Source organism: Hydra vulgaris, chromosome 06 (assembly GCF_038396675.1).
Source record: "Hydra vulgaris chromosome 06, alternate assembly HydraT2T_AEP".
NCBI classification, from domain to species: Eukaryota; Metazoa; Cnidaria; class Hydrozoa; order Anthoathecata; family Hydridae; genus Hydra; species Hydra vulgaris.
In genome coordinates, this window is record NC_088925.1 from 5,829,360 (window position 1) to 5,846,070 (window position 16,711).

General features: G+C 27.6%; 1 protein-coding gene across 2 annotated transcripts; it reads right to left on the bottom strand.

Annotated features, from left to right (window-relative positions):
* Positions 1-203: 203 nt before the first annotated feature.
* On the bottom strand, positions 204-15,632 carry LOC136081610 (uncharacterized). Of its 2 annotated transcripts, XM_065799062.1 has the most exons (4): positions 15,536-15,632; positions 6,467-9,539; positions 1,783-2,130; positions 204-1,709 (listed from the first exon to the last, which is right to left on the bottom strand). In XM_065799062.1, the coding sequence occupies exons 3-4, from the start codon at positions 2,084-2,086 to the stop codon at positions 262-264; spliced, it is 1,752 nt and encodes a 583-aa protein (XP_065655134.1). In that variant the 5' UTR covers positions 2,087-2,130; positions 6,467-9,539; positions 15,536-15,632; the 3' UTR covers positions 204-261. The 2 variants fall into 2 exon arrangements, with proteins under 2 accessions (XP_065655134.1, XP_065655135.1); XM_065799063.1 differs by lacking the exons at positions 6,467-9,539; positions 15,536-15,632 and having other exon boundaries at positions 1,783-3,271.
* Between the last annotated feature and the right edge of the window lie 1,079 nt (positions 15,633-16,711).

The window sequence follows — 16,711 nt, forward strand, 5'->3', positions numbered from 1 at the left end:
TCCTGAAAACATTTATCGTAAATATCAAACTGTTGCAGAGGATCATATATTATTCGATAAACCAAGTCTATTAAAAGATGATTTAAAAACAATTAATTATTTTTCCGATATTTATAATCAAGAGGACTTTGTTGATCAAGAGAGTACTTTTAATTATTATATACCGAAATGTTACCCTATTGTAATTAATGGAATTAAAAAAATTTAAAATAAGAATATATATTTAAGCATAAAAATTTGTTATATTAATTGTACAATCTTTCAAAGATATATTGCCGTAGCTTCCTCGTCGCTGTAGCCTTCTAAGTCGTCCTTTGTTGAAGTTGCTTTTTCTTGTCTTAACAAACATCTTTTTAGGTATATCTCGTACATACGTGCAATTATAGATTTTCGATGTTTCCAAATCAATTTCAGATGTTGTTCCTGTATCATTTTCGTTATTTCTGTCCTTAATAGAAATATATAACATCTGTTTTTAAAAGCGTCTTTTTCACTTGAAACATAAGCCCAAATATCCTCAACACTATTACCATTTGCAGAAATTATTATAGGAGTTTTCGGTACAATCATGTTATCTTTGTACTTTACATTTCCTAACAATGATGGATTGCCTTCAAATAATTTTTTAAATTCTTGAGCTATTGAAGGAGTTGTAATTATTAACTCTTCACATTTTTTTATATGTGTAAATATACAACTTTGTAACCAAAATTCAGACAATCGATCATTGTTAGGATTTAAAATTCCTCCGACTTCGTATTTCTTATAAACACTGGTTAATATATTAGTAATAAAACTTTTTCCTGCATTACTCTTTCCAATTAAAAATAAAGTTATTTTTTTAGAATCTTTTAAAGTTAATACGTCAAATATACTATCAAAAAAATACATAGAATTATAACCATTAGTACAAGATATATTTTTTAAAAAACTAATTAATAAACCTACTAAACGTGTAACTGTGATATTTGAATCTACTATATGTCTTCTCATTATATTATGAAAAGGTATAACTTGAAAATTTGATTGACTTCTTGTATATAATTTATTTATAATATTATTAGTATTATTAGGGGGTAATTTTGAATGAGCCTTAGAGAAATCATTATCTTTTTTTAAGTAATATAAAAGCATAGAATAGGATGTTATGTTATATTTTAGAAATAAAGAAGTAAAATCATTAAATTCGCTTAATTTTAATTCAATATTAGGTTTATCATCAAATACTAAGTCGGAGAAATTTGTACAATAAACAGATTTGTGTACCTTGTCTTTAGTTCTTTTTAAAGAATTGTTGCTGTCTTTCAGATTCATATTCAAGTTTTCTTCTAATTTTTTCGTTGAGGTAGTACATGTGATCTTCGTAGGTACAGTCGTCGTATTCGTCGGAGGAAAGTAGCTTAACAATCCCACTTGTTTTAATTTGGGGTTCATACGACAAACACTGCGCACAGTCGTTGCAATTATCTTTGCACATTGTTGGTTTATAACCAACTCTGCGCCAGATGTAATTAATTGTATTTGTGAAATACTCTGCTGACTGTATAACTTTGACCTCAGTAGATTCACCACACTGGCTACATTTTTTAGAGTTAGCTGAGCGCCCAGTACGAACACAGCCGTCGCATTTAACCATGAAGTGGGTTCTGTTATCGCTAACACAGATTGTATTGTCTGCAAGCGAAGACGATATTCCGCAATCTCTACACCTATATACATATACATTCATATATAATAATTTATAAATTTTATTTTAATTATATAAATAATTATTTAATTTACCTGCCCCGTCCAACCTCTGTGAAATTACTCCTTGTAACCACTCCGGGGTCAATTTGGAAAGAGTTAGTAGATCTATCGAATGGAAGTAGGAGCACGAGGTGATAATGGTATCCTCGATTACATCCCTCATGTGCGGCGCAGATAATGGGTTTACCAAATTTTTGGACATTTTTACCAACAGATGACAACATAATATGAATAGGTCGGCATCCAAACTTGCTAAGTAATTTGCTGCTACCTGATTCCATTCCGATGTTGGTTGCTGGGCTTGGAATATTTCCATGTCCTGAATCATTGCTCTCATTTTCCGTCGTAGTTTCGCTTGTTTGCATTCGTGCTACTCTTCTTCTAAAAGACAATAATCATTAATCAAACTTGTATACACCTTATATAAGTATCCATAACAACTAAATTTAAAAAATTATCACTTTTGTAAGAAGTGTGATCTCATATTGGTACTCATGCCAAATTTAGTGAATATAGCACTTATAAAATATCTGCAGATAACAAAAGTAGGTTGTTGCTAAGCAAAATAAAGGTATCCATAGCAACGAAATAAAAAAATATTACCTTCATAAAAAGCGCAGACATCATATTAGTACTCATACTAATTTTAGTGAATATAGCTCTAATATTAAATTAGTTATGAATTTTGTCCAGTAAAAGTGCATTCTGGCCCACTGTGCACTGTCATATAAATTATGCAAACATTGCCTGGGTTAATACCAACAAATCTAAACTGCAACCTCTTTATCGTCAGCAAAAGCATATTGCTCGTCTTATCAATTATAAAGATCGATGCCATGCCAAACCACTTTTATTTCAAATGTAAATTCCTAATATTTATCAACTGAATATTTGTAATATACTTTGTTTTATGTATAAATGTAAAACTAACGCTTCTCCTGTTTCTTTTCATAACTTATATACCTTGAAAGAAACAAATAAATATAACTTAAGAAATGATAATCTAGTTCGGCAACCTTTTTCTCTAACTAATTTTGGAAAGTCATGTATCGCATTAAGAGGAGCTTTTCTTTGGAACAAAAATTTTGATTTTTCCCATGAATAGAATTATATTTCATTCACAAAAAAACTGAAAGAAATAATTTTATCTTTTGAAGACTTATCTTTATATTTTTAACATTTTATGAAAATATGAAACTTATTATATAATGTAATATACAATAATATCGGATTCACTATTTATGTGTTTATGAAATAAGTACTATTTAATACAAACTTTGTATTTATATATAAGAATCAATTATAAATTCTTTACAAATTTATTTATATATTCTTACGAAATTTTTGTTTTTCGCAAATTATTTCTTTGCATTTTTGTTTATTCTTTATTAAATGTTAGTATAATGTAATTAATATTTACGAGCGGTTCTCGATGATAAGACCTAAAGATCTTCTGCGAGTCTCCGCGTTCTATTTATTATGTTTTTATTTTTATACTTCTAAATTTTTTTATATTTGTTATTGTAATTTGTTATTGTATAGCAATTTCTATAGAAATTAATAGACATTCTATAAAAATTATATAGAAATGCTATAGAATTTCTATAAATCATATGTTTTATATATATATATAGGAAGTAGGTTCATCAGGAAGAATCTTCCTGATGAACCTACTGATGGTGAAACACAGTGTTGAAGTAATCAAAAATTAGATAAGTGTTTTTACTAATTTATATATATATATATATATATATATATATATATATATATATATATATATATATATATATATATATATATATATATATATATATATATATATATATATATATATATATATATATATATATATATATATTAGACCAGTTCAAAAAAAAAACATATTTTAAAAGTTAATTGGCTAGGTGCTTAAATAATGTTAATTGATGAAAAAAATAACTAAAAAAATTTTATGACCTTATTCGAACCAGTGACAGCTCAATTAACTTTATTTATCTGCTTTAGTCAACTTATCTACTAAATTTGATAAAATAACTCATTTGTATACTGCATAGTGTTAATTTAACTTTTGTTTACAACTATGTTTTAATTGGATCTAGGTACTCCTTAGGGAAAAAAGCCAATTTATCTAAGTTTCAATGAACTTAATTAATGACAAAAAATATATGTTTTTATGTGAATATGTATCTTATATATAATTTGAATTTTTAGTGAAAAAAATAAAAGTCAAAATGTCAAAGAAGAACGTTATTAAAACAAGATGTGACACTAATGTGCGGCTAATTAGTCATCAATTACCAGTTCTAATAAAATAAGTTGTTCAAGCTGTTTGCCCACAGTTTGTCTTGTCCTACGTCGCCTCTTTTATGACTTAAAGACAAACAAAATGGAACTTTCACAAAGCTGCTCTAATACTATTGATGAGGATTTACAAGTTTGGTTTATTACCAATGTTCCGACAACATAAAAAAGGACAGCAAAGCTTTTGCTAAACTAAAAGCTATTGCTAAGCTAAAAGTATTGTATAACTCTTAAGTTAAAATAGGAAAGAACAAGTCTCGCATAACTAAAAAGCAGTTAAAATTGGAAACTGATTTGATAAACAAGTTTAATAAGCTATTTGATGTGGCCCATGCAGATTGTGACAGACTTATAAAAATTCCAAAGGATACAATGTTTCAACAAGACCATAAAGAAAAAAGGAAAATGGCAATTGGTGCGGAAGATTTAGAATTTAAAGAATGCAAACAAAAACAAGTGTATCGGCATTTCCAAGAAAAACATTGCAAAAAAAAAAAGGCAACTGAAAAGAAAAAATATACTAAGACAGGATCGGTTAAATAAAATTCAGATTCAGAATATGAAGAATCTGGTGATGAGAAGCTGTTATTTAGCAAGTATCACCAGCAAAAGACTAAAAAGACTGTTATTTTAGAAAACAATCCTATTGAAACTCTAACTAAACAAAATAAAAAATTAGCACTAAAGCCACATAGTGTTATTGAAAGCTCATTATTTATTGCTAGTCTTGATTGTACAAAAACTACATTGGTACAGGCTATGCACATTGTTCTGCCAGTCCTCAAAGCTGTTAGTATTGACATAAAAGATATGACTCTATCTGCAAGCTCAATATACAGAGCTCGTAAAACAGTTAGAAAAGTTATAGCTCAAAACATTCAAAAGCATTTGTGCCAAATATCCCCCTAATTTCTCATTTTGACAATTATTATATCAGGTTTAAATGTAGAAAAACTATTAGCTACTCATAAACTTTCCGTGAATATGATTTCCGTGAGCTTATGAGAAACTCGGTTGTTAAAGTATTGAAAAAATGGAAAGATGTTCCAGATTGGTTGGCAGTTCAAACAAGTTCAAACACTGGTGTTCACAGCGGTACAATTACTATCATTCAGTAGGCATATGAGAAACGTTTACTTTTTTTAGCCTGCAGACATCGTATCCTTGAAATTATTTTGGCTGCAATATTTGACCAGTTTTTCCATTCTTCAATACCACAGATTGGAATATTTTGTCGGTTCAAGGAACACTGGAAACTTATCGACACTACCCAATACAGTACAATTGAAGCTTCTGACATTAAAGTCAAATCTGAATTTATAGCTGGTGAATGTGTATGGCTAAACCAGAAGAAGAAAAATATGTCAGAATTCTTTAGAAATCAAAACTCTCCCTTTAAAATAAACCACAAAAAGATTACCTGGAGCTCATCCAACTGACACTAATTGCACTGGGTGAAAATGATGATGTAACTTATTTCAGCCCTCCAGAGGCGTGTCATTGTGCCCGGTGGATGGCAAAAGGAATATACAGTCTTAAAATCTATTTGTTCCGTTGACAATTCAAACTCACTGCATATAAACTACAAGGCCTTTGTCGTATTTATGTGTGGTATTTGAGCGAAGATTCGATTAAACTTTAGCATTATTTTCTGACGTGGTTCGAAATAGCAATAAAGAAACTACGATTGTTGCTCTGAAGACACCACAATGAAAACTGATCTCAAAAGAGTTGATTTAAAATAAGTTGACCACTTTCAGGAAAAGTCTTTGTCAGATTTTGTTTCTCAAAGACCAATGAATCTGTTCACTGTGCTTAAAAATGAACCAATTTTTCTTACTTATAATCCTGCTGCATGGGTTTTCTGTCTTGTCTATCTTGCTGCCAAGCAAAAAATAACAAGCATGAGAGTCACCAATGAGTGTGCTGTTAAGTTAGCAACAGACTTCAATAATGTGCTAACACTTGATGAATCTGAATGGCAGTCAATATTTTAGATGGTTGAATGTCACAGAAAGCTGATCATTCCATTAAAGAAAAAATTTAAAGCAGAATAGCAAGAGATCATTCATTACTGTTGTGATAACTTTAATAACACATTATATAACACACTTAAACATGTTGTAATATTTATATTTAATCAAACATATGGGATAAGAATGTTTACTGTTTTCTCACCATTTTTGTTACAACTTTGAATCTCTTGAGCAGTCACTAAAACACATTACTTAAGCTTATAATTTTTAGCTTATTTTCCTGACCACAAACCATATATTTTATAACTATATATTTTATATACTATTTTGAAATGGTCTAATATATATATATATATATATATATATATATATATATATATATATATATATAGATATATATATAAAGCATTAATATATAAAAGCATTAACATGACACTTACTTTTTGTTGAACTTGTACCAGATTCCAAATTTTTGAGATTAGCTCTATTAGTAGTTGAGTCCAGTCAACCGCACATTTCAGATATAGTTGGCCACTCTGTATGGCTATGTACTATAGTTTGATATTCTGTATAAATGATTGTTCAATATGGTTATGTTCTTTTGTTTCTTCACTGGAACATGTCCATAGTAGGTTAGAGCTGGGCATATAAGGACACTTAAGAAACAAATACTAGTTGCAGATAAACTAATCATAGTTAACACTGTTCTTTATAAATTTCCTAAAATTCATTGATACAAGAAAAAGTAAAAAAAAACAATTTCTAAAAATAAGTTACGACAACCAAAGTAACGAAACTCTAAACAAGCAAAAATTTTACAATTTGCAAGTGGGTGGGGCAAAACGGAACAGTTAAAAAGCAGAAGTTATTTGTTAATTTTAAAGCTTTAAAAATGATAAAAAATGAAGGCTATTTATTATCTAAACATGTTCAGATATTAAACTTTCAAAAAAGTAACATACCCATATAAACTACACACCGATACACTCATACACCACACACACACACACACACACACACACACACACACACACACACACACACACACACACACACACACACACACACACACACACACACACACACAAAAAAAACAAAATAAATAAAACTTTTTCTGTTTTATTATAAAATTTTATTAAATAAACAAACTTAAGAAATTGTTCTAAAAATTAAGTAAGCGAAAACTAGAGTATACTATTAAATTAGTAACTATTACTAAATTTAAAATTAAACAAAAAATGTCTGGAATACTTAAATCATACAAAAATATCCTAAAACTATTTGGCAACATTTTTGATGCTGAGCTGGTTTATTCGCAATATGCGAATGTTGAGCAGATTTAAATATGCAATATATATCAGCAGTTTTTTTAATTCTAAGTTTCTTTTCATTCACAGCTAAAACTGCATTTCATCTCATTTTGGATGGTTGATCTTTCTTATATAATTTTTTACCTTCTTTGTTTACATTAAACACTATTAATAATCGAGGTTAAGTCATAAAAATAAGAATTTCTTTGAATTCGTTACTAATATTGCTTTTCTAAATAATAAAAATAATATTTTTGATTAAAAATAAAATCATCAAACTGTAAACAGCATCACGAAATGGTAATAATGTAGTTAATTATATATAGGGCTACCATGTCCTGATTTTTACGGAGGAGAGCCCAGCGCTAAACTAATTAAAATTAAAACTTTTATCGCGTTCTCCAGCGAAAAGATCAGGACAATGGCAGCCCTAATTATATAAATAATTTCTTGTCTTGATATGCCCCACAAAAGTCATTTTACTGAAATTAATACTATTCAAAAAGTTCAACTCCAGATATTTTTTAAAAACCATAATCTAAAAGAAGATAAAAAATACTTTCTGAAAAATATAAACTTTTTATGAATAAAGCAAATTAGCAATAGTTCAAGATAAATTTTTTGTCGTTGTATCGTTTAAGAAAATATGCAAATTTTATTTTTCGCAAACTTACTGCATTTTGGTACATGTAATCCATTTTGTATTTCTAAAATTAACCATTTTTTTCAAAAAGGAAACACAATAATTTAAAACGTTTGATCAATTTTTTTTTTTGAAAAAAAAGTAACTTTTAGCTGAGATATAAGGCTTTAGGCATAGCTGTCCCGTTTGGCATAACTGTCCCGTTATGCCCCACTTTCCCAATATGCCCCGCTCTACCCTACTCCAGTTTCAGAATCCAATTATTTCCTAACAATTTGTCCATAACCAACTACAGTGTAAGGATGTGCAAAGTTGCAGAAACTGTCATCAGCAGAAAAAACAGAATGAATTAGCATTGCAAAAGCAGCACTTAATGCATAAATATGGATTAGCTCAATATGTCCACCAATAGGTGTGACAGAGTGCAACAACACTGGGTACGTTAGTGTTTTGCTTTTGGTGGCTGTGATTTTCGCTTTCTGGCTGTAAATTATTTTGGTTTGCTTTTGTTTGAACCAGCTCTCGTGTCGCGTGCGGTGTTAATATATTAAATTAAACTGTATGCCAACATAAAGACAACACCATGGTGCTATCTTTCAAAACTGCAGTTTTAAACCAGACAGTCTGGTATTTGAGCTGATAATTCGGGATTAAATAAAATTAAATAGCAGCCCAGTGGGCACAATTACGTTGAAATAACTTTGAAACAACGTCGCAAACCGACAAAATACAATGTTGAAACAACGTTGAAATTTGGTGGAATTGGAAACAAAATCCGACGTTGAAAACCACAACGTTGAAACAACGTCGACGAAAACGTTGTTTCAACGTTGTTCTAACGTCTTATCGACTACATATCATCCATATTTCAACTTCGATAAAATGAAAATTAAAAGTTCAACGTTGAAATTACGTTGTTTTAACGTCTTATCGACAATATATCAACCATAGATGGTTGATATATTGTCGATAAGACGTTAGAACAACGTTGAAACAACCTAATTTCAACGTTAAATTTTGGTCATTTGATAAAAATTATACAGCCTATTGGATATAACTTATATCCAATAGGCTGCAGCCATGTTAAATTGTCATCGTTAACATGTTAAATTGTCTCGACTTGGATTGCGATAAAATAAGACAATAAAAAAGCAATATTTTGCGCTAAAAGTATGTTCAAAAATTATTTTAAGGGAGTTTATATAAGAAATAGATAGAATTTTAACATTTTATCTATACATTTTATATTAACATAATCGAATCGTCATTTACGCACCGACCACCACCATTGGATCTGTCGGGTGCATATTTCAACAAACTCATGATATCTGTATTGACTTCAGCAACCGTAGCAGTCATTTTACTAAGCATGACGCTCTCTTTAAAAAAAAGAACTTGAAATTAAAGCAGCACCAAAGCATCAAATTGTGTTTTTCAATAACAGATAACATTACTTATGACTTACCAACAACAACCTTGCAAATGTTTGTGCCTTCAAATTTCTCTTTACCCTTGCCGCCAGCTATGTTGAACTTTGATTGTAAACCATTTGTCATCAACCTACAACAAAAAGTTATTATTTTTATAAATACATTAAACTTTAATACAATATCAGGTTAGGTAGCCCAAAAGTAGAAATAGGTCAATTTCAATAAAAATTATACATATATATAATAGATCATTCAGGTCAAATTTGAAAAATCCGAAAAATTGTTTGCGGAAAAAGTCCGGAATATTCCCCCCCCCCCCCCACCTATTTTTCGCTCTTAATTTGCTTTCATCTGAGTTGCTTTTTATTTTTTAGTTTTAATTATTTTGGAAACTTTTTTTAATTTTTGTTTAAGTGATGGCTAAAAAAGCCTAAAAATCAAATATATTATATATATTTATAAACTTGTACGTATGGAAAACATTTCATATATATATATATATATATATATATATATATATATATATATATATATATATAAATATATATATATATATATATATATATATATATATATATATATATATATATATATATATATACATATATATATATATATATATATATATATATATATATATATATATATATATATATATATATATATATATATATATATATATATATATATAAAGATCTGCATGTATAGGTAAGCAAAACGTGATGAAATTGCTTACCTTTCTTTAAGTAACTTTTAGTAGAAAAAGAAGAAGGAAAAGGAATAATAATGAAAAGGAATAATAATCCCTGACCCAACCCAAACTCTTCGATATGTTATCAACTCCCTTGCGAGTTCTCCCTAAATCAGTCGATGTATGTACTGAAGCCCTCAACTATCCCTAAATCAGTGTGACGTCATAGTGCTTTATATATATATATATATATATATATATATATATATATATATATATATATATATATATATATATATATATATATATATATATATATATATATGTATACATATATGTATATATATATATATATATATATATATATATATATATATATATATATATAATATATATATATATATATATATATATATATATATATATACACATAAATTTGAACTTCCTAAGGTTAAATTAAACCCATATACTTAAAATAACTTCCTTAGCAACTAACCTTTTCATCACATTTTTTGTATTTTTTTAAATAGTTTCACCTCTAATTTTAGAAAGTTTGTTAACCTAGAGGTTTAAGAAAATAATTCACATTTATTTCATCATCACATTTATAAAGTACACTTATAAAAAGTTACAAGTAGATTAACAAAATGTTAAAAAATAAAATAAAACTAGTTCCTAAAATATAACCAAAAAGAAAAATAATGGTTTAAAGAAAACTACCACTTCAGATTTCACCTGGGAATCGCCTAAACTAGAGTCATAATCACTAAACGACTTTTTAAAGGACGAATTACAAATTAATCGATTTTTAATAAAACCACAAAAACGCAAATTTAATTGACCAGAATGTTTTAAAAAATATTCTGAATGTTTTTAACAATATAAACAATGTTTTTATTTTTTTTAATAAAATGTTTTTATTTTTTATTTTTTTAATAAAATGATTTTATTTTTTTTTACTGTAAATCATGCGCGGAGTGTTGCTACATCGACTATCTTATAGCCTGACTCGCTAGGGAGTGCTGCTACATCGACTGACAAATAGCCTGACTCGCAACGGAGTGCTGCTACATCTACTATCTTTTAGCCTGACCCGCAAGAGAGTGTTGCTACATCGACTGAGGGTTTGGTTGGGGCAGGTAGTCTATCAATTAATAAATAAAAAAATTCCGGTCTTGCATTTTAATTTTTACTTTTAGTCAACATAATATATGGAAAAAACTTTCTGAAAATATATATGTATATATATATAAATATATATACATATATAAATATATATATATATGTATATATATATATATATATATATATATATATATATATATATATATATATATATATATATATATATATATATATATATATATATAATTTATATATATATATAATTTATATATATATATAATTTATATATATATAATTTATTTATATATATATATAATTTATATATAATATAAATATATATATAAATAGGCTTTTTTTTGGCGCTCTGGCTTTTGCGAAAGAAAGACGTGTTATTTAATAGCGAAAAGTTTTTACATAAAAAAATAGATATTACGATGAAAAACATCGAAAAAATGATTTCTAGTAAGCTTGAAGAACATAAAAAAAGTATTCTCAAAGAAACGGAATGCTTATTAAAAGACCAGGAAAAATCATTTACCTCAATAATCAGTGCAAATCTCAAAATTATCACAGATAGATTAGACATGCTAGAGAATGACATTAATAACAACAAATGTAAAATATCAAATATAGAAAAAGACCTACGTGACATTAAAGACAGCCTAAATTTTCAAGAAAATAACATCTCGGAAAAAATATCACAAATAAAGAAATACTACGTCAAAGAAATCAATTCATTATATAAAAAATCCATAGATCTAGAAAATCGATCGAGAAGAAACAACTTAAGAATAGATGGAATACAAGAAACACTAGGCGAAAGTTGGAAAGACTGCGAAAAAGCTGTTAAAGAAATTTTCAAAACAAAACTGAAAATACAAAGCGAAGTAGTGATTGAACGAGCTCATCGTATCGGACAATTTAAAGACAACAAGAAACCAAGAACATTAGTTATAAAACTTTTAAAATTCCAAGACAAAAACAAAATTCTCAATGCTGTAAAGTATCTTAAAGGAACTGGCCTATACATAAATGAAGACTTCGCTCAAGAAACAATATATCATCGAAGAAAGCTCTGAAAAGAAGTTAAAAAACTAAGAAGCGAAGGTAAATTACGCCATTTTAAAATACGATTAAATATTTCTACGAGATTTAAAAAAATAGCGCAACACTTTTGTTTTACTGAGTAAACGCGTTCTAAATTATGATAAAAGTATGATTTGTCTAACAGAAACTTGGTGTTCTGATGAATCAATCCAAAATAACTCTAACTTTCAAATTCCAAATTATAAATTATTATCTTTTGAAAGGAAAGCATACAAAAAAGGAGGAGGGATTGCAACTTATGTTCGGAATGATCAAGTGATAAAAGTGAGAAAAGATCACTCCATTTCTAACCCCGATAGTGAGGTCTTTACAATAGAGATCATCAACTCCAAATTTAAAAATATTATAGTCTCTACCTGTTATAGGCCACCTGAAGGTAATATTAAAAAATGCTCTAATTATCTAGAAGAAATTTTTCTTAAAATCAATAAAGAGCAAAAAAAGTTGTTCTGTATCGGGGACTTAAACATAGATTGTTTAAAATACAAAGAGTGTCCGATCACTAAATTATTTTTTGATAACATGTTTCAACATTGTATTTTACCAATTATTAATAAACCCACACGGGTAACCTCGAATACTATTTCTGCTAAAGATAACATAATAACAAACTCATTTCTAGATACCTCCTTAAAAGCAGGAATAATAAAAATTGATATAACAGATCATTTTCCAGTTTACTTTACAATAAAACATGATACAAAAATAAATAATAACTCGAAAAAAAAAATTTATAAAAAAAAAATAAATAAAAATTCTATTAAATGTTTTAAAGACGCACTATCGGCAGTAGATTGGGTTAAAGTGTATCAAGAATGTAAGCTTGGGAACACAAACTCTGCATATAATACTTTCACAGATATTTTTCTTAAACACTATAATAATCATTTTCCAATCAAAGAAAAAGAAATAAAAGTAAAACATTTGAGCTGTCCATGGATCACCAGCGGAATCAAAAAATCTTCAAAAACTAAACAAAGACTATATGTTAAATATTTGAAAAACAGAAATGAAGAAAACCTATCTACTTATAAACAATATAAAAATCTTTTCGAAAAAATCAGAAAACATTCTAAAAAGGTTATTATTCTAAATTACTTCAAAAAACAAATGGAGATACCAAAAAAACATGGAACATCATGAAAGAAATAATCGGAAAAAAGTATATAAAAACAAACAGCTTACCAGATAGAATTATTATAAATGAAATAGAACGCAACGATAAGAACTCTATTGCCGAACAATTCAACAATTTCTTCGCAAATATGCCCTAACATGGCGTCTAAAATAACTCCTTTCAAACCGCAAATAACTCCTTTGAAAATTATTTTACTGATCTAAATAACGAACTAACTTTCAACGGATCATGCTATGAAGAACTCGAAAATGCAAAAAACTTTTAAAAATCAACAAAGCACCAGGAATTGATGAAATTTGTAGCAATATTGTAATGAGTATCTTTCCGATAATAAAGAAACCCTCTTCGAAATATTTAAATCTTTAATTGCAACAGGAACCGTTCCAGAGAAATTGAAAATTGCAAAAATTGTACCAATATATAAAACTGGAGAACCATACTTACTAAACAATTATAGACCAATCTCAATTCTTCCTGTATTCTCAAAACTCCTCGAACGAATAATTTATAATAAATTATACCAATATATAACAAACAACAACATCTTAAATACAAACAATTCGGCTTTCAAAAGCAACATGCAACCGAACATGCAATCGTAGATCTTGTAAATAGCATCAACTACTCATTTGTTAATAAAGAATTTGTTTTAGGAATCTTTATAGATTTATCGAAAGCATTCGATACTGTTGATCATGCTATCCTGCTCAAAAAATTGGAAAAAATATGGCGTAAAAAATATGGCGTAAAAAATGTTGCATTACTCTGGTTTAAAATTTTTTTGCTAAACAGACAGCAATGTGTTAATACTGATGAAAATATCTGTTCAAAATTGCTTAAGATTAAATGTGGCGTTCCCCAAGGTTCCATTCTAGCTCCCTTATTGTTCTTAATATACATTAACGATCTTCCGAAAGTCTTAAACAAACTTGATGTAATAATGTTTGCAGATGATACTAATTTATTTTATTCATCTCAGTCTATTAAAGAACTCTTTGAAACAACGAAAATCGAACTTGAAAAACTTAATATCTGGCTAAAATCTAATAAATTATCTTTAAACACAGAAAAAACCAATTACATTTTATTCCATCCCAACCAAAAAAGAAAAAAAATACCTAATATATTACCATTGGTAAAAATAGAAAACAAAAATATTGAAAGAACCTCAATAACAAAATTTCTAGGTTTACTAATTGACGAAAATATTTCATGGAAAGCACACATTGACTATTTAAATACTAAAATAACCAAAAACATTGGCGTGCTATACAAAGCTAGACCAATGTCATCCCAAGAAAATCTAAAACATCTTTATTTCTCATTTATACAGACCTATTATACATATGGTAATATAGCATGGGCAAGTACCAATAAATCCAATTTGAAATCACTTTATCGACGTCAAAAACATGCCGTTAGAATTGTCTATAAAAAAGACAAATTCACTCATGCTGAACCTTTGTTAAAACTTCTTAATGCACTAAACGTCTATAGAATAAACATTTATCAAAACTTATTGTTTATGCTGAAATATAAACTCGGGCTTGTCCCATCACATTTCTCAAATGATTTCTTTAAAAGCAATAGAAATAGATATGACACTCGAGAAGTAGGAAACTTTAATATACCGTTTAGAAAAACAAAACTATCGCGTTTCACAATTTCATATCGCGGTCCCTATCTCTATAATAAACTGAGATCCAGAAATGCCATAATTACAAAATTAGATAGCCTAAATTGTTTGAAAATCTTACTAAAAAAATTCGTTTTAAATATAAACAATTATATGAACTTACACTAAACTAATACTGAAACTAGAGCCAAAATTAACGTTGAAACGAAAATCCCAAAAAATTTCAATAACAAATATTAATATAAAAAATATATAAATCAAAAGTAATTTTATTTATGCCTAATCATAAATTTATGTGTACAAAATCTAGCATTTATCAATTATTTATTATCTTACATTTAATTATATGTAAATCCAATATAAAATGAACTACCATTATATTTTGTGAAACTAAAAAAAATGTAAAAACAAAAATACAAAAAATATTACTAGTACAAGCGGTTTCTTGATGACAAGACCATCTGGTCTTCTGTAAGTTTCCCGCGTTCTTTTAATAATAATGATACCCTGCAATTATATTTTTTGTATTCTATAAAGTTGTGAGATTTTATTTTTTCTCTTACCATCATATATTTTATAAACATTGTAAATTTGTATCAGTTATATAGATAGAATCACAACATTGTAAAGATAAAAGAACAAAAAAAAAAAAAAAAAAAAAAAAATATATATATATATATTTATATATATATATATATATATATATATATATATATATATATATATATATATATATATATATATATATATATGTATATATATATAACATTGATAATATATATTTTATATTTATATAATATAAAATTAGTATAGTCAAATAACATACATAGTAAAACAATTTAATCAAACTCTAAAAAACTACTTACTTAAACAAACTCTAAAACAAATTCAAGCAAATTCTTCATGCAATACACACTGATGAAATAAAAAAAAAGATCTATTTAATATTTATCACTAATGCATTGCAAATTAAGCAATGTGGTATCGTTAAATTGACAAACTCAAAACCTTATGAAATGGCAATAGATGGCCTAATCAATGACTCGTAAAGTCACGCATGCGTATTTGAGTTCTCAAAATGCAAAACGAACGGTGGAACTCATAAAATAGACGTTGAATTAACGTTGATTCAACGTCGCGTTAAGTTGATCGTTTTCAACAAATTTTCAACGTTGATAAAATGTTGATTTTTGGTTATATAACGTCGCGACTAAAAATCAACCGTAAATCAACGTTGAAATAACGTCGTGTGTCCACTGGGAGCCAATTTTTTTAAAAATCCAAATTTTTTAAATACTTATCACAAGTTCAAAACTTATACTTTATTTTTAAATACTGCAAATAGTGATTTGGTAGCATAAATTTTATTATATACTACGTTATGATGAAAATTTAATTATATTATATACTACCCAATGATAATTAATTAAAGAAAACTGACGGGTATGACCATCATAATACCGATCACCGTAACACCGGCCATTGTAACACCGACCATCGTAACATATCTTGCAGACCATTTCTTCCAACAAAATGCTGTTTAAAAAAAACAACTGATTAAAAAAAAATTCATTTTTGGGGCTTTTCATAGATATAGAAGTTCAT